Source organism: Labrus mixtus, chromosome 7, assembly GCF_963584025.1.
Source record: "Labrus mixtus chromosome 7, fLabMix1.1, whole genome shotgun sequence".
NCBI lineage: Eukaryota > Metazoa > Chordata > Actinopteri > Labriformes > Labridae > Labrus > Labrus mixtus.
In genome coordinates, this window is record NC_083618.1 from 22,101,539 (window position 1) to 22,122,703 (window position 21,165).

The window sequence follows — 21,165 nt, forward strand, 5'->3', positions numbered from 1 at the left end:
ACTTAAATTCAACAAAGAAATAGATCAGGTTGTAAAATTAAGCTTCATGCAGCTCCGATCCATCGATTACTGTAATTCACTTTATTTTGGTATCACTCACTCATCTCTATCCTGTCTACAGCTCATACAAAATTCAGCAGCCAGAGTCCTAACACGGTCAAAAAGAAGAGACCAAATCACTCCGGTTCTTGCTTCCTTACACTGGCTACCTGGCAAGCTGATGATTGATTGAAAAAACTGTTGACTGTGTTTAAGGCATTAAATGGACTTGCCTCTCAGAACTCCTGTCCCCATATCAGCCGGTGAGAGATCTTCGGTCATCAGCGCAAAACCTTCTGTCCAATAGATCCAGGACAAGGTGCAACGGGGATCGTGCTTTTTCTATTGCAGGACCAAAACTGTGGAACTCTTTGCCTCCAGACATCCTTCTCACTATTGGTGTTTTTAAAACTCGCCTTAACACATATTTATACTCAATTGCCTCCAATTTTCAATAACCCGTGAAGCACAAAATCCATGGCTCTGTTAGTCTTGTGTTACACTGGACTTAACTGTCACTTGTTCTTTCTTTTTTTGATTGTTGTTGTTGATCTTGTCTGTTACTTTCTAATGCTTTGTTTTCTTCTATCTGCAATGTAAAGCACTTTGGATCAACTGTGTTGTGCTAAAACTAAGTGCTATATAAATAAAGTTGAGTTGAGGTGAGGTGAGGTGAGGAATTCAAGGAACTGTGATGGACTGGTTAGACAACATATGAAAAGCTGTAGCTGGCCTCCTATTTGGGTGGTGTTATGACATTCCACTGTCGGTATCAAACATAACAGGTACTGCAACAGATGGGTGTGAATTATTTGTGTTCCTCATTTCACAGATGATGGTATCAACTGAAACATATCTGACTCTGCTACTTTCTGTGCCTGTCGTCTACGACATTCACCATCAGAAAAAGCTCTACAGACCGAAGGGAATACAGCGAAAAGACTGGGATTACTGGAGCACTGTTTTCACTTCAACCTGCTGATTCCAGAAAAACAGGAGATTTTGAGGAGCTACGAAAGTTACTTTGAGGGAACTTTCTGGATTCACTATCTTCTTTTTTCATGTCTGTTTTTTCAGCTTCAGGCAAAATGTTTTCTCAAACAGAGGATGATTTCTCCTGTCCTGTCTGTAAGGACATCTTTAAAGATCCCGTTGTTCTGTCATGCACTCACAGTTTCTGTAAAGACTGTCTGCAAAGATGGTGGAGAGAGAAACCAATGCACGAGTGTCCGGTTTGTAAAAAAGTCTCTTTGTTGAGTGATCCACCTCGTAACTTGGCTTTAAGGAACCTGTGTGAGGCCTTCTTACAGGAGAGAGATCAGAAAGCTTCAGCAGAGGCTGAGGCCGTCTGCAGTCTGCACTCTGAGAAAATAAGACTCTTCTGTCTCGACCATCATCAGCCAGTGTGTGTCGTCTGTCGAGATTCAAAAGAACATAACAACCACAAATTCAGACCAATTGATGAAGCTGCAAAGGATCACAGAGAGGAGATACAGAAATCTCTGAAACCCTTACAGGATAAAATGAAAATATTTGAACAGGTAAAAGGAAACTTTGATCAAACAGCAGATCTTATTAAGGTCCAGACACTTAACACAGTGACTCAGATCAAGGAGCAGTTTAAGAAGCTTCACCAGTTTCTAAAAGAAGAAGAGGATCACAGGATCTCTGCTCTGATGGAGGAAGAGAAACAGAAGAGTCAGAGGATAAAGGAGAAGATCGAGGCTCTGAACAGAGAGATAGCAGCTCTGTCAGACACAATCAGAGTCACAGAGGACGAGCTCAGATCTAATGACGTCTCATTCCTGAAAAACTACAAGGCTGCAGTGAAAAGAGTCCAGCAGCGCCCCCTGCTGGATGTTCCAGAACTGGTCTCAGGAGCTCTGATAGACGAGGCCAAACACCTGGGTAACCTGAGCTTCAACATCTGGAACAAGATGAAGGAGATGGTCTCTTACACTCCTGTGATTCTGGATCCAAACTCTGCTCATCCACACCTCATCCTGTCTAAAGATCTGACCGGAATGAGTCATGGAGACAGACAGAAGCTTCCAGATAATCCAGAGAGGTTTGATTTCTGCCCCTGTGTCCTGAGCTCTGAGGGCTTTGACTCTGGGAGTCACAGCTGGGAAGCTGAGGTTATAAATGATAAAAACTGGGCAGTAGGTGTGATACAGGAGTCTGTTCGAAAGAAGGGAGAAATACAGAGTGGCTGCTGGGCATTGTGTTACTTAGAAGGACAATATGTTGCATTCTCTCCACCGCTCCCTGACAGAGTTTTCTCAGTCAAAACGAAGCCACAGAGGATCAGAGTTCATCTGGACTTCAACAGAGGAAAACTGTCATTCTGGGATCCTGATACCAACACACTCCTACTCACCTTCAGACATACTTTCACTGAGAGACTGTTTCCATATGTTGGCACACTGAACAAACTCCCACTGAAGATTTCACCACTAAAAGTATCTGTGGAACAGCCCAGTGTCTCAATATTTTCAGTCTTATGGCAGCGGCCACACATCTTCAAGCTCACTTCGTAAACTCTTCCGGTCTTAGGTTGGTAGCTCTTTGATATTTCCTTCTGAAGTTTAAATTGAATTGTGCACTCAGTAATTTTCTAAGGTTATTTGTTACCTTTTTTTTTTTTTTTAGATGAAAATAAGAATCTTGAATTTGTCCTTGATCCTGTGTTCCTTATTAGCGATATTATCTTTGTCTCAGTGTCTTAACTTCATCTTAGTTATAACTCTTACTTATCTGGCTACAGGTGTTCAGGGTCATTTCACGGGCAGCGATGCTAACACTTAGCTACAGGCTCAAAATGTATTAAAAGTTAGAGAATAGCTGTATATAGACAAAGTAAATTAGATAAAGAAAGTTTCTCTCAATGGGAATGTTTTTGAATAATATGATTTGTGTGTGAAATGAACTTTAAGTGTAAATAAAACTGTTATCTGGTTCATCCCATGAATTAATCCTCTTGGTCTTATAATACTGAAGTTACGTTGTCCGCAACATGGCAACCTGCTTGCACATTGACTCTAGTGAGGAGGGGGCGGGGGGAGACAGCTCTTTCCAATGTTTTGAATTTGGACTGCAGAACTCAAATTCGGGAATAGACTTCTATATAATTTCCTCTCCAATGTTAAATTATATTTCTGACTGTTGCATGTCAGCTGCTCCTCTCACTGATCACTCTGTCATTAAGCTGTCTTTTACGCCCCCTGGTGGATGTTACAGAAACAACTGCTACTGCAAATTCAATTCTAGTTTGTTACAATGCCATGCTTTTCCTGAAGATATAAAAGCCATTATATCTGATGGGTTGCAAGATAAATCTATCACTTCTCAAATCTCTAAATGGGAATTCATGAAGTTTAAATTTAGGGAGCACTCTATTAAACTTGGAAAATCTCTAAATAGAAGTAACAAATTATCAGCAATTAATATTATCAAAGAAATAACCAGCTGCTTTAGTAAGACATCTTTCTGTCAATGATAAGCAAAGAGGACATATTCTACAAACAAAACGTGTTGAAATCTAAGAAAGTTGAAGGAGCCGACATAAAATCCAGGGCCAAATGGATGGAGGAAGGAGAGAAAATTATTTCTGTCAATGAGAGAAAAGAAGGCAGGAAAGAAATCCAATCAAAGCCTTATTAGTTCATGACCAAGTTAGTTCTGATCCAGTCTTGATTGCTGATGAAATAGGTTCTTTCTATCGTAAACTCATCAGCCTTTTCTGTCATGGATGCTGACTCCTTCTTCAACCATATCTCAGCTATTATTCCTCATATAGACGAGGAGTTTGCAGAATGATGTGATGCTGATATTACTTTTATAAACATTTTTGGGAATTGTTAGAAAGTCCATTATCTCTTATTTTTAAGGAAGCTACTGACAATTTGACATTCCCCCACACTATGAAACGAGACATAATATCTTTGATCCCAAAATTAGAGTCAATCTCAGACCAATAACATCGTTAAACACTGACTACAAAATTGTAACCCTGACGTACGTCAATAGACCAAAAAAACATTTGTATAAAATTATAAGTGATTCCCAGTCTGGATTCATGAAAGGCCAATCCGTACACAATAATATTCCTTTAGTTCTTGAACTAATAGAGTATAATCATTGAATTGAAAACAATGGCTTTATTTTATTTCTTGACTTTTAAAAGTTATTTGACTCAATTGAGTACCCGTTCGTTTTTAGATGCTTGAGACTTTTAGGCTTTGGAAATACATTTCTAAATATTATAGAATCTCTTCACGAAAATACAAATAGTACAGTTTCTTTACCAAGTGGTACCTCACTCTTCACTCCTCACTCTTTATAATTTACCATAAAGCGTGGAGTAAAACAAGGTTGTCCTATCTCTCCTTTCCTCTTTGTAATAGCCACTGAAATGCTATCTATATTTATGAAACATTCAGACATTACTCTATTAGAGGTTCTTGAGAAGTCTATAATCATCAGCCAGTTTGCAGATGATACGACCATCTTTATCTAACACCTGACTGAAGTGCCCAAGATTCTGCATGCTATTGATCTTTCCTCCAAAGCCTCAGGTCTAAAGCTGAACTTGAACAAATGTGAGCTGTTGCAAATTTATAAAGCCAGTCTACCAGAAGCACACAAGATCCCTATTAAATCAACGGTGAAATACTTAGGCACATATACTGTATATCCAACAATTCAGATGAAACTGTCAGTAAAAATGTGTGGAGGGTTATTGATGACTGTCGGTCTAGACTAAATGCATGGTTATTAAGAGACGTTAGCTTATTGGGTCAAATTTTTAGGACTAAAATGGAAAGTCTTTCGAGGTGTATCTATCCAGCATATGTGCTTGCTATTTAGAATAAAGACATAAAATAAATCAACCAACTTTGATCAAATTTGGAGAAAGAAAAGCTCACTACAAGAGCAGAGATGACCAAAGAATATCCAGAGACTGTAAAGATTATGTCTCGTTCCATCCTGCAACAAACAGGACATCAACGGCGTCTTCCCGCTCGAAGGAGAAAAAAACAACACCGCTTGTGCCATGTGGGATCACCGATGCTATCGAAACTCTTTTGCCCTGGAGCGAACAGAGGATCTGTTCTCCCTCATTGAGCTTTACCTTTCACCAATCGCAGAAAAAGCAATTCACAAGTAAGGCTTAGGTCTGGGCATAGTTATCTTTAGATAGTGTGTTTAATATTTGCTTTATTAATGTGAAAACAGTCATCATTTTTACTTCTTTATTGGACCGCTGGGTTTTACCTGTTTAAAACCCTTGTTTAGTTTCTGTATTCGGGCAGCCGCGTCCTGTGTGTTTTCCGTAAACAGCGATATAACCAGGGTAATACCTTCATGATCAGAAAGACCAGTGTAAACACTGTCTAAACTTGAATTTGGCCATTGGCTTCTTTCTGTTAGTGAAGTGAATTCCTCCCGAGTTGTGGCGGGGAGTTTAAACTATAATCCAGCCTCTTAAGGAACGCTCTCTTTTCCTCTCTCTTTAACTAATGCACACACATCCACACACACACACACCTTCCAGTGTAGACGCACATCTGGAGACTAACTCCACGATCGCTTCAGCGCATACTTGCGCACACTCACACATATAGATCCGTACACTTGTAGTCGTTCAAACGCCTCAGACACACACAGATCGGGGAGATACCAAGCTTAACTCGGTCCCACCTGTGAAGACAATAGACCATGCCAGAAGGCGTCTGTGTTAAGTGTCCACCATCTTCCGGCCGATGTGACCTTAAGTGGGTATGCCGCCACCTTGCTCCCTCTCTCTCCCCCCTCTCTCTCTCTCTCGCTCTCTCTCTCATCCACACACACACACACACACACACACACACACACACACACGCACACACACACAACTACTTTCTTACACCTCATTATCAAGTTTTGCTTGATAATGTTTGGTTGCTTTAGAGTAGCTTGTAATAGTTGTTGATTGAGTTTCATTGATTTTGGATTGATGTGTCTTTAATTAAACAAACTCTGTTATAATTTAAGAAAGCAGTTGTTTGTGATTACTGGTGTATGGGCATTGTAATACAGCTGGGTGCGAGGGCTTTGTGTACAGATTTCATGCCTTCAATTTATTAAATATAGGTTATTAATTATTAATAATATTAGTATTTAATTAATTAATTCCAGACTGATTTTGGTGATATTTGGTTATTGTTCCCTGCTTTCAGGATGGTGGCCCCGGATTTATTAACTCTGTTTAATAATTTTGACAATTTATATTAATAATTAATTAAGGAAAATTGTTCATATCAATTCATATAATTTGACTATATCAAACCCAACATAATTGTTACCCACATATTAGCTCCGCAAAACCCCACCATAAATGGTGCCCGGTGTGAGGCTCTCAATAAACCAGTTTTATTGCACTGTTAATACTTAGTAATCCAAATTATTAATCCTAAAAGGGATTCTTCTGAAAAAAAACAACATTTTCTTCGTATGTTGTAAATCAATGGTTAAAGTAATAACTGTTTGTCTTTTTTTTGTCCATACAACGACAGAACATAATGATGCAGCCCTGTGACTTTCTCAATGAACCAGATTTGTTGCATTCAGCGCCGCCCCTCCCTACACGCAGAACACGCGCTGTGCGTAGGGCCCCACGATCCATTGGGGGCCCCATTTTGCGCAAGGGGACGCATTCTCTGCAAAAGGATGTGCATCGCTGTCGTGAGGCGCGCGTAGAGCACCAAGTCAGCCCGAGGCAGGAGAGAGAAAAAAAAGAGACGAGTAATCTGACACCGCACGCTGTATTAACTTTGTAAACTCAAATGTGTAAATAGTTCATTCTAAAACTTGTGTAAACTTATTTTTAACTTAAACTTAAACACATGAATGAACTCAAATATAAAAATTTACTTCACTTTTAAAGCTGACATAACTCTGAAGGTGTGGCATCAGATGGGTGTGAATTCTTTGTGTTCCTCATTCCTCAGTTGTTGGCATCGACTGAAACATATCTGACCCTGCTACTTTCTGTGCCTGTCAATCCAAGAGATTCACCATCAGAACAAGCTCTACAAACTGAAGGAAATATTGGGAAAAGACTGGGATTACTGGAGCACTGTTTTCACTTCAACCTGCTGATTCCAGGTAATAAACCGGAGGTTTTGAGGAGCTACGACTCCAAGTCAAAGTAACTTTAAAGGAACTAAAGGAACTCCTCCTTTTTTTACGTCTGTTTTTTCAGCTTCAGACAAAATGTTTTCTCAAACAGAGGATGATTTCTCCTGTCCTGTCTGTAAGGACATCTTCAAAGATCCCGTTGTTCTGTCATGCACTCACAGTTTCTGTAAAGACTGTCTGCAAAGATGGTGGAGAGAGAAACCAATGCACGAGTGTCCGGTTTGTAAAAAAGTCTCTTTGTTGAGTGATCCACCTCGTAACTTGGCTTTAAGGAACCTGTGTGAGGCCTTCTTACAGGAGAGAGATCAGGCCGTCTGCAGTCTGCACTCTGAGAAAATAAGACTCTTCTGTCTCGACCATCAGGATACTGTGTGTGTCGTCTGTCGAGATTCAAAAGAACATAACAACCACAAATTTAGACCAATTGATGAAGCTGCAAAGGATCACAGAGAGGAGATACAGAAATCTCTGAAACCTGTAAGAGAAAAACTGAAGAGCTTTGAAAAGGTGAAAGCAAACTTTGATCAAACAGCAGATCTTATTAAGGTCCAGACACTTAACACAGTGACTCAGATCAAGGAGCAGTTTAAGAAGCTTCACCAGTTTCTAAAAGAAGAAGAGGATCACAGGATCTCTGCTCTGATGGAGGAAGAGAAACAGAAGAGTCAGACAATGAAGGAGAAGATTGAGTCTCTGAACAGAGAGATAGCAGCTCTGTCAGACACAATCAGAGTCACAGAGAACGAGCTCAGATCTAAAGATCTGGATCCAAACTCTGCTCATCCAGAACTCATCCTGTCTAAAGATCTGACCGGAATGAGTCATGGAGACAGACAGAAGCTTCCAGATAATCCAGAGAGGTTTGATTTCTGCCCCTGTGTCCTGAGCTCTGAGGGCTTTGACTCTGGGAGTCACAGCTGGGAAGCTGAGGTTATAAATGATAAAAACTGGGCAGTAGGTGTGATACAGGAGTCTGTTCGAAAGAAGGGAGAAATACAGAGTGGCTGCTGGGCATTGTGTTACTTACAAGGACAATATGTTGCATTCTCTCCACCGCTCCCTGACAGAGTTTTCTCAGTCAAAACGAAGCCACAGAGGATCAGCGTTCATCTGGACTTCAACACAGGAAAACTGTCATTCTGGGATCCTGATACCGACACACTCCTACACACCTTCAGACATACTTTCACTGAGAGACTGTTTCCATATGTTGGCACACTGAACAAACTCCCACTGAAGATTTCACCACTAAAAGTCTCTGTAACAGTGGAACAGCCCAGTGTCTCAATATTTTCAGTCTTATGGCAAAGCATCTTTGGGCCTTAGCTGGGCAGCTCTTTGATATATCCCTCTGAAGTTAAAATTTAATTGTGCACTCACAGTAATTTTCTAAGGTTACCTTTTTTTTAAATAGCTCAGAATATGTTGCTCTATCTTGCCTTATGAGATGAAAATAAGAATCCTGATTTTGTCCTTGATCCTGTGATTATTAGCGATATTATCTTTGTCTCAGTGTAACTTCATCTTAGTTATAACTCTTACTTATCTGGCTGCAGGTGTTCAGGGTCATTTCACGGGCAGCGATGCCAACACTTAGCTGCAGGCTCAAAAAAAGAAAATCACTGTATATAGACAAAGTAAGTTAAATAAGGAAAGTTTTTGAATAATATGAATTGTGTGAAATTAACTCTAAGTGTAAATAAAACTGTTATCTGGTTCATCCCATGAATTAATCGTCTTATTATGGCAAAGTGGCGATTTTGAAAAATGGAGAGGTTAGAACGCAGAATGGTTTCAGACCGATGCGGAGCTGGATAAACACTGAAGCTTCAGTGTCTGCAAGACGGCAACCTGTGTGCACATCGACTCTAGAGAGGAGGGGGAGGGGGGGGGGGGGCAGCTCTCTCCAATGTTTTGAATTTGGACTGCAGTAGTCATTTTAAACACTAGGTGTCAGAGTTACATACTGCTCCTTTAATTTTCATATGCCTGATGTGTCATGGCGGCCATTTTCGTCTGACATAAAAGCTCAGGTGTGAAGCTAAAATGCTGTCACAATGTTCAAATTACAAAATAAGAAACAAGACAAGACAAATGTGATCAGTAGATTATATTATTCTCTTTAAAAAAGAAGACTTCATTACAAGAATTCACTTCATTCAATCAACCAGAGAGATGTTCAGAGTTCTTAATACTGTTTATCACTTACTGCATAACAACGTGGAGCTGCTCCGTTCAGAGGAACCTCAGTAGCTAATTTCAACTGCTGCGTGTTTTCTTGGTCAGTAAAAAGTCAAATGTAAAAGATGCATATGTAGCTAAGCTACTGAGGTCAGAAAATAAAGATCTCATGTTGTGACAAGCCCCAGAAGCATTAAACTTTTTAAGGTTTTCACTTCATTATACCCCTGCCTGCAGTTCTCTGTCAGAAGCTCCTCCACAAATACATGTGTACACATCTGCAAGGGAAACAACTCTAGCAGTTAACTAAAGAAAGTGAAAGATGGCGTCATGCTGAGTGTCTGCCGTTACAGGGCAGCGTTATCATGGTGTAACTTGGAGAAGTTAGAGAACCCATCAGCTATCATCTTAAAAAGATTTCACCTCTGGGGGCTACGGGTGTCAAAATATTCAATACTTCAATGTGTTTTAAAATGATACAATCCCAAATGTCAATTATCTATAGTTTTGAAATGAAACAAAGCTACAGATCTAAAGTGATATTTTGAACCAAAAGCTGCTGAGAGCAAAACTGAGCGAGCAGCTATGCTCCTTTCAAATGTACAAGACAACATTTCTCATGTCCTTTTGCCGTGCGTTGATGTCACTTGTGGGGCAGCAGAGGAGGTGACACTGTCTAAACTGCACAATGAAACGTTTTGATTGAGACCGTGTGCAGGGGTTTGTCTGCAATTTATGGTAATCAAGTGCCTATGATTTCTATTTTTTCCATGCGTTAACGAACCAGGTGTCAATATCGTTTGAATGTTACTTGACTGACTGACAACAGAGGGATGGAAAACCCTACACAGGGTTTAATGACACCTATTTTAGATTGAAAATACACTGGGGTTTGATGATCGCTTATTGGTTCCCAAACTGCGATTTAGAAGATGAATTTCTTTCACTCTCCGTGCAGACTGTTTTGTCTTGCAAACATCCAAACCCTGCTGAAATGTGATTGGACTACAAATGTATCCCAGAACATTTCTAACACAACAAAAGTCTTGTCAGGTTCTGTATTTATATGGCGATATCTGTAGAGCGTTTAAGTAACGATGGTTAGAATGCAGTGCACAAACGGTCCCTGCTCCTGACTGGCTGTACTTCTGTTCAGTCCCTGGTTTTTATTCATGTTATTTCCTATTTACAGAGTTAAACACAAGATACGTAGTCAGTGCACACTCCCCACCTTTAACCTTGTTCCCATTGGACCTTAAATTAACATTTTTTTTTTACCAAACGGACGACTTAAATCAACAGACAGGGCTAATGTATATTTGAGTCATAGCAGAAAAAGAAGTCTATTTCCCAGATTGTGCCCAACTGTCTGACTCTAAAATCTATAATCGGACATGAGAAACTTGTTGCTCGCTACATTTTGTTCATTTTTTGTAGTGACCAGCTTGGCCTTGAAGTGCACTGTTTGCATGATAAACAAAGAACAGAAAACCTTAAAGTTGACACAGTTCGATCACTAGCTCAAGCCGCACTAATTAATATTCTTCTTTCTTCTACAAATTAATCAATTACATTCATAAGATGACAAACATGATAGAGAATGTTTTTCACAGGACGTTTAAATGAACATCACTTTGATTAAAGGTCACATATTCTCCTCCTCTTCAACCAGTTTAAATAAGTCTCAGAGCTCCTCAAAACATGTCTGTGAAGTTTCTTGTTCTAAATCCACTCTGATGATGTCATGAAGGGAAAATCTCCAAACGGCCTGTTTGAGCACATTTTCTGAAGAGTGGAGCAGGCAAAAGACGGAGGATGGACTTTTCTCATAATTGGGGGGTTTGTAGACAGACTACAGACACATATTAGTGTTAGAAAAACATGGTGAAGAGTATGTTGCATAATATGTGACCTTTAAACAATCACCATAGCAACTGTTCATATTAGATGTTCTGTTTTCAGCTTTCTCTGCTGCCCCCAAGAGGCCAAAATGCGTCGATAAACGCAGCTTCAGCTAACTATCACAGCTTTTTGTTTAATAAGTAATTTCTGTGTCTTCCAATCTCTGAAACACGCCTTGACATGATTAAGTCTGAACACTCTGTACCCGTCCATGAGCTGTAAATGCATAGTGAGTCTAACAGTTCCTCCCTCTGATCCCACACTTCACATGACTCCCTCCACCTTTCTACAGACAACCAGCCCAGGTATATCAGCCCCCTCCCTCTCCTTTTTTAATTATTAAAGCAGTGTTTATGTAACACATTTACTGCCACATTCAGAACATTAGCATTTGATGTTTGGCTTATTGATGGAAGATGCAGCGAAGCAGGGCTAAAAAACGAGTCCAAACTAAGGATGAAAAAGGAAAATTAAACTCTCTCCTTCCTTTTTCTGTACGTCACCCGCCTGTTTGTTGTCTCTCTTTCTCTCTCTGGCACAGTTTGGGTGATTAACAGAGTTCATATATTAAAAAAAAGGCGCTGGGTTTTTCTGTCCTCCAACCCGTGCTACATGATGATTCGTGGCTCTGGGACCGAGTCGTTGATGGATTTGTGAGGCAGGACGTTTGCACCGTTCAGGTAGAGCTCGTCATTCACGATCACGTCCTCCCCTAACACGGTCACGTTCTCCATACGAACCTGAGGGCAGAGAAAAAGCATCCAAATTACGTCACCAGCACAATTTGTGACAGAGGATATTTCGGCTTCACTTTTGTACAACAGGAGGAGGAGGCGTGTCCATCTGGATTTACAGTCAACGGTCCCGACAAGGCGACCTCTGCCCTTAACTCACCCACTGGCCCACAGAGCAGCTCCATCCCACGATGCAGCTCTCCAGCCAGGAGTGTGATCGAACCCGCGCTCCCTTCATCACCGTGCAGCGTTTTATCCTCACCCCGTCCTCTACCACCACGCCCGCACCGATGGTGACATTCGGCCCGATGGTGCAGTTCTCGCCAATCTGCGCCGTCGGGTCCTGCAGAGGCGAGCGAGGATAGAGAGTTATTAAAGCAGTTCTGTTGTTAGGGTGACATGTAATCGCCAATGGTGCTGCGACTCACCACAAGAACGTTGCCGAGGAAACCGGGCCCTGTGCGTAGCCTCTCAGGAGCATGTTGTCGTACAGATTGAAGGTACATACACATCCCCGTCAGGAAGTCTTTAGGCTGACCGATGTCCATCCAGAAGCCTGCAGACAGACAGACAGACAGACAGACAGACAGACAGAGAGACAGCATGCAGAGATACAGACAGAGGGAGCATTAAGTTAATGTGGAAACAAGGACACACAACAAGGAGCTTCCTTGTGATCTACAACAGGATTAAAGCATAAGGTCTCATGATCAGCACACACAGACCTCCGACAACAGGGTGACTTTACGACTACTGTCTTAAAAGGAGACCCATGTTACTCGGGTGTTGGATGGCCTAGCTATTGTGTCACATCCCTCATGTAGGGAGGCTATAGTCCTCATTTCTATCATTTTTTCAGTATCTCTTCTTTACTTGAGTTTTATTATTTACTTGTGACTTTGACTCCGCTACATTTGAAAACAGATGATGTTTGACTACTCTACATTTGTATGAATGTTCTCGTTACTCGCTACCTGTGCTCTGAAGTCAGGCAGTTCATTTAGTGGTGGTGAGGATGATGGATGCAGCCATGAACATATCTTACGTCCATGTTTGAAAAGTGATTGTTTTCTCTCCGTGTAAAGCCTTGCTGACATTTTTCCAACTTTCACTTGTATTGGGGGTCATGTTTGACCGGGGGCTTCTACACTTTGACTCAAGTTATCAAGTTGTGTTCTTCGTCAACCGCTGATAGTTCTGCACAATGTTTCACCACAGGATTATAGTTTCGGTTTTCTAAAGGGAAAAAAGCCACTACGTCCTGGGACAGAATCATTTTGAATTGTGGGACAGGAGGGAGGTTTAAAAACTCAGCTAGAGGATTTCACTGCTTCAATCACAGCTGATCGCTCCCAGAGAGCAATGAGCATGTGGCACGTGTAGCACCGCACCTGACTGAAATCTCTGGAGAGGTTTTACAGCAGCTTTTAAATGTCATGTTTTGTTTACTTTGTCACGGTGCTGCTCTAAAAACCATTCCTCCCTAAGACTACACAAGTTTAGGTGTGAAAGAAAAACCCAAAAACTTACGTCTGGTGGCACTTTGAGCTGTGAGGCCAGAGCAAGCAAACGAGTCAATTTCCCACAAATATATATATTTCACAAATTCCATTCCTTAAAGGAGCAATATGTAACAGTGACACCTAGTGTTTAAAATTGGTACTACAGTCCAAATTCAAAATATTGGAGAGAGCGGTCTCCCCCTGCCTCCTCCTCGGGTACAATCACTTCTATCTGAACCAGTTTCTCTTCCCCGCTTCCATCGCTGCAACACCTGTTGGTTTGACCTGATAACTGCTCTCATATGACAAACTGAGGGGCGTCCAAAACGGCCGTGTGGGGGTCGCCTTAAAACCACCTACCTTCTCTGGTCCAAACAAATCCAGAGCATTCAGGACCAGAATCTAAAGTTAGAAGGAGGACATACTGGCTGCTGCATTGTTGTCAGAGAAGCCAGCACTTCAACAAAGCATGTTCCCCTAACAGCTGATCATATAGTAAGCTCACTTTATCATTTCACTCACTACACATCTTACAGATTGCTCCTTTAAATACTACTTTGTCTCTAACATAAACAACAGAAAATCACTGACAAGCTTACATCATTTGCAGGTAGATTTCCACTTCTAACTAAATGTGCTCGTTTCATTTCTTACAAAAGTAAGATGATCAGGTTGATGCTGGTGGTCGCTTCATTTTGATCATTTAATTAAAGTGAGTTAATTTGTCAGCTAATAGACTGATCAAACTATAATGAAAAAATGTTTAAGTTGCAGCCAGAAATAAAGGAAATGTGTTGATTGCCCATTACAGTTAAAGCATTTAATTAGTACATATAAAAGTTACCCTGCAGCTCCATGGCGTACAGATGTCCCTCCTGTGCCATCACGGGGAATATCTCTTTCTCTATGGATGTTGGTCTCAGCTGCACAAACAGAAAAAAAAGTCACAAACACATCGTCAAGTGCATGCTCGAGGCTTTCTGTGCGTTCACGTGTGCGAGAGGGAGACACTCACCTGGATCCTGCCGAGCATGCTGGGATTGAAGATGTAGATGCCGGCGTTGATCTTGTTGGACACAAACACCTGCGGCTTCTCGACGAAGCGATGTATCAGGCCGCTGTCTGTCTCAAACACGACCACGCCGTACTTAGAGGGCTCCTCCACCCGTGTGACCTTCACACACACACAAACACTCGTGAACACACACTTATAAAGAAGCTTTGGATATTGCTGAACAGTTTCTTTGTTTTTCAGGTTTGACTGACGGAGCTCTAACTCTGCTATTTTTCTCTTAATAACCAACAGTAAAAAAATTAAATAAAAAACAGAATTTAAAAGGAACCCTGCATTTTAAAGGAGCAATATGTAACTCTGACGCCTAGTGTTGAAAATGGTTACTGCAGTCCAAATTCAAAACATTGTAGAGAGCTGTCTCCCCCCGCCCCCCCCCCCCCCCTCTCTAGAGTCGATGTTCAAACAGGTTACCATGTGGTGGACACTGAAGCTTCAGTGTTTAGCCAGCTCTGCATCGGTCTGTAAACCTTTCTGTGTTCTAACCTCTCTCCATTTGAATTTTTGTTATCAAGGAGGTTGAGATTATAAAAATCTATACTCTGCAATTAAGCTTTTTTTTATTTTTAACTTCAAGAGTTAAAATGTATTTTCAGGAACAAGCTTTCATTTCATAATCAGTTGGTCATGTCTAAATCCAACTTCCTTTTTCATTTTTTTTAAATGTAGTTATGGCCACATAATCCTGAGAAGGACTTTATGACGCCACCTTTCTGTCTTATTTTCCTCTTCTACTCTGAGTCTGAATATCGTCTTTCCTCTCCGGCTGTCTGGATCGTCTGTTGATTGATTAATTTACCCGTATTTAGGCCTAAAGATTTCCATCTTTTCTTCTCTCTTAACTTTCCTGCAGGTAATCCATCATGTGCACAGAACAACTCAGGATAAACACTCTCTCTCTCTCTCACCACGATGGTTCCCTCTTTGCCGTGGTTGTTGTGAAACTGCAGCAGATCTTTGAAGGGAAAATCACAGATGACGTCCGAGTTGAGGACAAAGAAGGGCTCGTTGTCGATGTTCAGCAGCTCTCGAGCCAACGCCAGGGGACCAGCTGCACAAGAAACACACATTTATTAAATATTTGAATGAATATATTTCACTCAGAGTCCAGCTACTAAACACTGCAGCTACACTACCTTAAACCCTACATTTGATCCAGACATAAAATGTATAATATCACAATTGTAAAATGGACTTTTTTGATTCAGAGAAAGAGTTTCTTGTTTTTTAATCTTTAAGAAATCTGTATCTCTGATGGTTGTGGTGCTGTATCATTGTAATACTTAACAATATCACTATTTTAACACCATTTTCAGCGCGTCTGTATCGGTCTGCAGTGAAGAGAAACTCACCTGTCCCCAGAGGCTCCTTCTCATGAGACAGAGAGATACGAATCCCGAGCTGAGGAGAAAACAGAAAACAGAGCACAACCTTGTTTTGTTATATCACAGAAGTATCAGAGTAGATGGTTCATAAAGAATCAGCATGGAGGTTTAAATTGATCAGATTTCTAACAATAACTCAAAAACACACAGGCATAAAAACCTGTTTTTTACTACATCAACAGCTGTGTGATACTATGAACTGTGTATTCACTCAATTATTTAAATATTTATTTTCCTGACTTACAGTAAAAATCTTTCTTGCACTGTACATTTCAGAGAAAACCCCGAGGGGAAGGGTTATGGGTTTAAGAAAATTGTACTGTATATGTGCAATGTAATGTTGTTCATTTTTCTCTTGTGTATAATTGTACAGAGCAATGAATTGCATCTACTAAATGTACAAGATAATGTACACCTGCTTTTTGTTCAAAATAAATAAAAAGTTGGTTCCAAAAAGAAACCCATCATCATCATTTATTTTAAAAAATGTTTTTAAATGTGGACCCCAGGAAGGATAGCTGAGCTCTAGGTTGCAGCTAATGAGGATCCTAACAAATAAACAAATCGTCATCATCATCAGTATCATCAGAGCTGTAGTAACTTGTTATACATACTCTCTCCTCCTGGACTCTCATCTCTCTCTCCAGCAGCTCTGACATGTAGCTCACCGCCAGAATCACATGAGTCACCCCGGCCTGTGCACATAAAAACACAGAAAATACAAACACGTGTGAGCAGTGAGGACACGGCCCTGTTTCTCTGTTCTGTTTGATTGGAAACATTCGTACCTTGACCAGAGCCTCCACCTGGTGCAGTAGTATTGGTTTGTTGCAGAAATCCACCAGCGGTTTAGGGACGCTCAGGGTGAGCGGTCTCAGCCGGGTCCCGTACCCCCCCACAAGGATCAAGGCCTTCATTTCTTCTCGCTGTTAGCAACCGTTACCAGGGTGATGACAGCTCATCAAGGACGAGACAGTGACAAGCCTGAGAGGAGAGTCAAGGTGACCGAGGAAGGAAGCAGAAACACCTTTACAGGAAACATATTTGTTTCTTTGATGGATCATGACGCTACTTTGATATCTGCTCTGAAGCTGTGAACCAGAAGCTTCTAGAAAGGTTAAAACGATAGTATCATCACATCCTGTTTTTAAGTCCTGTGTACTTTCTGCAGAAGCTCAAAACTTAACCACGACCTGCAACACAACGGTGCAACATAGAAACAACACGTGTGACATGTTGGTATGTGCTCAATCTGCAGACATCAGCGTTTGTTTTTAAGCTTCAGCAGCTTCATCGGCTCTCGGTTAAATATCGCATTGACTTTGAGATTCTGCTCTTCACCTCCAAGGCCGCCCATAACCTCGCTCCTCTGTCCCTCTCTCAACTCCTTCACATCTCCATCTTATTCTCCATTTATATGCTGCCTCTTGGCCAAATAATTGAACGCCACAATGTCTCCTTTCACTGCTACGCCGACGACACACAGGTATACCTTCCTTTGAGACCTGAGGACGCTAGGAGCCTAGCTGCTGTCAGAAACTGTCTAAACGATATCAACTGCTGGATGGCACAAAACTTTCTCCAACTTAACAATTCTAAATCTGAAATCATAGTATTCAACCCGCCAAACTCCACTCATATCTCAAAGAGCAGCCTCGGTCCCTTATTCGCCAATGTCCAACCCACCGCCAGAAATCTAGGAATAACATTCGATTGCAATCTCACCTTTGAATCCCACATCAAAACATTTGTCCGATCATGCTTCTTCCATCTACGCACCATCTCCAAAATTAAAACAATTCTAACCCAACCAGACCTCGAAAAGATCATCCACGCCCTCATTTTCTCCTGACTTGACTACTGTAACGCCCTCTTTTCCGGAATCACAAATAAGTCGCCTCCAGCTAGTCCAAAATGCAGCAGCTAGGCTTCTTACTGGTTGTAACAGACGACATCACATCACTCCAATTTTAGCTTCATTACGTTGGCTTCCTGTAAGTTTTAGAATCGATTTTAAGATTTTACTCATTACTTTTAAAGCACGCACGGGGCTGGCTCCAAGCTATATAACAGAGCTACTGACACCATATGAGCCAGCCCGCAGTCTTAGATCCTCAGGTGGGGCCCTCCTGGTCGTTCCAAAGTCGAGACTTAAAACTAAAGGTGACCGGGCCTTTTCAGTCAGGGGGCCCCTCGACTTTGGAACGACTTAATGTCTTTTCTTATTGGTTTTACTATTTTTATCTTCTTTTACTTCTTACTGTTCTTTTATTTATGCTCTTATCTTAATCTCCTCTTGTGTTTTAACTTGGTAATTTCTTATCTTACTTACTTTGTCTATTTATGTTTCATATTTAGATTTACTTTGTATTTTTATTAATATTATAGTTTTGGGTTTTTTGATCCTTTAACCTCTTGTTTCTATTTCTTTTACTGCTCTTACCTTCTTATTGCTGTTATCTTTTTATTTGCTTTTATCTCTTTTAGTTTCTTACATCTTTTTAAATCTTTGGTTCCTCTTGGTCTCAGCTCGTGTTGTTGGGTTCTTGTGTTTCCTGGGTTCTTATAATGGTTCTTGTGATGGTCGGGTTATATACGTCTGTTGGGTATTGTGCACTTTGGGTTCTTTTCTGTTGAATTGTATTTAATTATTTTTAGTATTTTGCATCTGTTATGTTCTTCCTGTTATTAATGTTCTTGTGTGTTTGGTTTAGTTTGCTTTGTTCTTGTTTTTGCTGTTTGTCAAAGCACTTTGTAAACCTGTGTTTTTAAAAGGTGCTATATAAATAAAGTTATTATTATCAACACATAGTAGGGGTGGGAATCACCAGAGGCCCCACGATAAGATGTTTTCATGACACTTGAGTCACATGCTGAGAATTGCGATACAATATATTGTGATTTTACTTTTTAGACTGCATATTATGTCCACAAAATGAAACCAATTGAAGAACTGTTTTGTCAAATAAGAACAACATTCTTAGTCTCGTCATCTGACTTCAGTCTTTTTATGTCGAGCCCAGAGACTGACACAGCACTGGGATCAAAGTCAAACCCTGTAAAAGGCTGCATGCTCCTGATAGTGACTGATAGTATTTCAGTCTAATCGAACTTGAACATATAATTTCTTCAAAATTAATTGTGCAACCCCTTCAGCAATTAAAAAAAAACAACATATTTGCTATTAATATAATAACAAAATATTGATACTTGACGATATAATATCGCCACATAAAACATTGGATACTACGCTGTATCGATTTTTTCTTCCACCTCTAACACACACACGCCAACACTCTCAGGTCTTCTTCTCCTATTCAACTCACTGCACCACCCGACCCACCCCGCCTGACCACCACGGGGTCCAGGGCCCTCAGCGGCCCCTTAAACTCTTTATGGTACAATAACCTGACCACCATACTCGTTATATTTATCCCTTTGTGTTCTGTAAGGCTGAAGTATGTACACGAGGTGAAGCTGTTTATTTTGTTTCTTTAATCTGTAACTCGTAAAAAAAAATAAAAAAAAAATAAAAATGTAGAACACAAAAATCAGACAACCTGTAAAAACAACAGCTGAAACCTGACAGCTTCCATCCTTTCTTTGGGTCAGAGTCAGATGAGCAGGTTGTCAAACTGGTTTAACGTGAACATCATTATGAAATCACAGTCAGGAGTATCTGAAAGGCCTGGAAAATACATTTTGTTATATTTATTTTATATTTATTAACTCAAAATCTCAGATCAAGAAGCTTAAAAAAAAAAAAAAGATTGAAACAGAAAAATGACATCAAATGAATTATGTCAGAACAGACATTCAATCTTTAGGGAGGTCTGGTTGTGATGTTTTTGTAATTATACCTGTATTAAACTAGTTTTTAATTATACCTGTATTAAACTAGTTTGTAATTATACCTGTATTAAACTAGTTTGTAATTATACCTGTATTAAACTAGTTTTGTGTGGTGTTGACACATTAAAAGGTGAAACTCTGATAAAAGCAGGAACATCAACAGAAGATAACTTAGCCGCTTTAGCATCACAGAACCACTTTGAATACTCTCTCAGAGACAATTAATGAATGAATGCTGACATGATTGAGGCTAAGCTGTACGATGATGATGATGCGCGCAGATAAATACAGAACAAACTGTGCTTGTGTTTTGAACTCTGACACAATGAACCGGCAGAGATTGGAGCTAACTCGTTTCAGCTAAACTTAAATAAATACTCGCGCTGTTCGGCTGACTGGAAGACATTATGCGTTTATCTTCATGCAAAGTGAAAGCAAATAAAGAAAACTTACAGCGACACGTTTCTGCTGACGACTCCAGGAGACTTCTGTATCACTGACACTCTGGGAATGACACGTAAGATCGTTCAAATCCCCAATTCCGTGTTTGGTTTCCTGTCAAGCCGCGCTGCGTCAAGTCAGACAAGGCGAGATATACAACATCCGGTCATTCGTTTCAAAATAAAAGCGCACTAAGTTTGATGCTGAGTTAGATGACTAAAGTAAGCACATTTTATTCATGGAGAAATTTTCACAGACAAAAGGTCACAAAGTGCTTTACATCAACAAAAAAACCAACTGCACACATATAATAAGAACAAGAACAAACGAGTCGTAGTTAATTGACCGACATTACGCTAAAATAAATCACAGTCACTTTGGGGCGGCAGTAGCTCAGTCTGTCAGGGACTTGGATTGGGAACCGGAGGGTCGCCGGTTCAAGTCCCGATGCGGACCAAATATGGAAGTTGGTCTGGTAACTGGAGAGGTGAAGCCAGATCGCTTCCTGAGCACTGCTGAGGTGAGCAAGGCACCAAACCCCCTCTCCACCACCAGCCCAGGAGCACCTGCCAGGGGCCACCCCGTCACCCTGACATCCCTCCATTAGTGCATGTCCATAGGATCCTGTTTGTGCATGTGTGTATATTTCAGCCTATGTGTGTGTTGCATGACTATAGAGTGTAAAAACAGAATTTCCCCTTTCTTAATAGGTAGACTAGGTGGACATGATTCCCCATTGGCCAGTCTAATCATGAAAGTTTTAAGTTGCTTTTTGAAAGACTCACCAGAGTCAGAATGTATTAAAAAAAACTTGACTTGAGCTTATACAGCGCTTTTCTAGTCTTCTGACAACTCAAAGCGCTTTTACTCACCTA

General features: G+C 40.7%; 2 protein-coding genes across 2 annotated transcripts; one reads left to right on the forward strand and one right to left on the reverse strand.

Annotated features, from left to right (window-relative positions):
• The first annotated feature begins 87 nt into the window (after positions 1-87).
• Positions 88-3,010, forward strand: LOC132976981 (zinc-binding protein A33-like). Its single transcript, XM_061041296.1, has one exon. It carries the CDS (start codon positions 1,101-1,103, stop codon positions 2,577-2,579), a length of 1,479 nt encoding a protein of 492 aa, XP_060897279.1. The 5' UTR covers positions 88-1,100; the 3' UTR covers positions 2,580-3,010.
• Positions 3,011-9,316: 6,306 nt separating this feature from the next.
• gmppb (GDP-mannose pyrophosphorylase B) lies at positions 9,317-20,425 on the reverse strand. Its single transcript, XM_061041299.1, has 10 exons — positions 20,303-20,425; positions 16,786-16,981; positions 16,612-16,692; positions 15,965-16,013; positions 15,521-15,663; positions 14,556-14,714; positions 14,385-14,463; positions 12,467-12,594; positions 12,199-12,381; positions 9,317-12,044 (listed from the first exon to the last, which is right to left on the reverse strand). The coding sequence occupies exons 2-10, from the start codon at positions 16,912-16,914 to the stop codon at positions 11,913-11,915; spliced, it is 1,083 nt and encodes a 360-aa protein (XP_060897282.1). The 5' UTR covers positions 16,915-16,981; positions 20,303-20,425; the 3' UTR covers positions 9,317-11,912.
• Between the last annotated feature and the right edge of the window lie 740 nt (positions 20,426-21,165).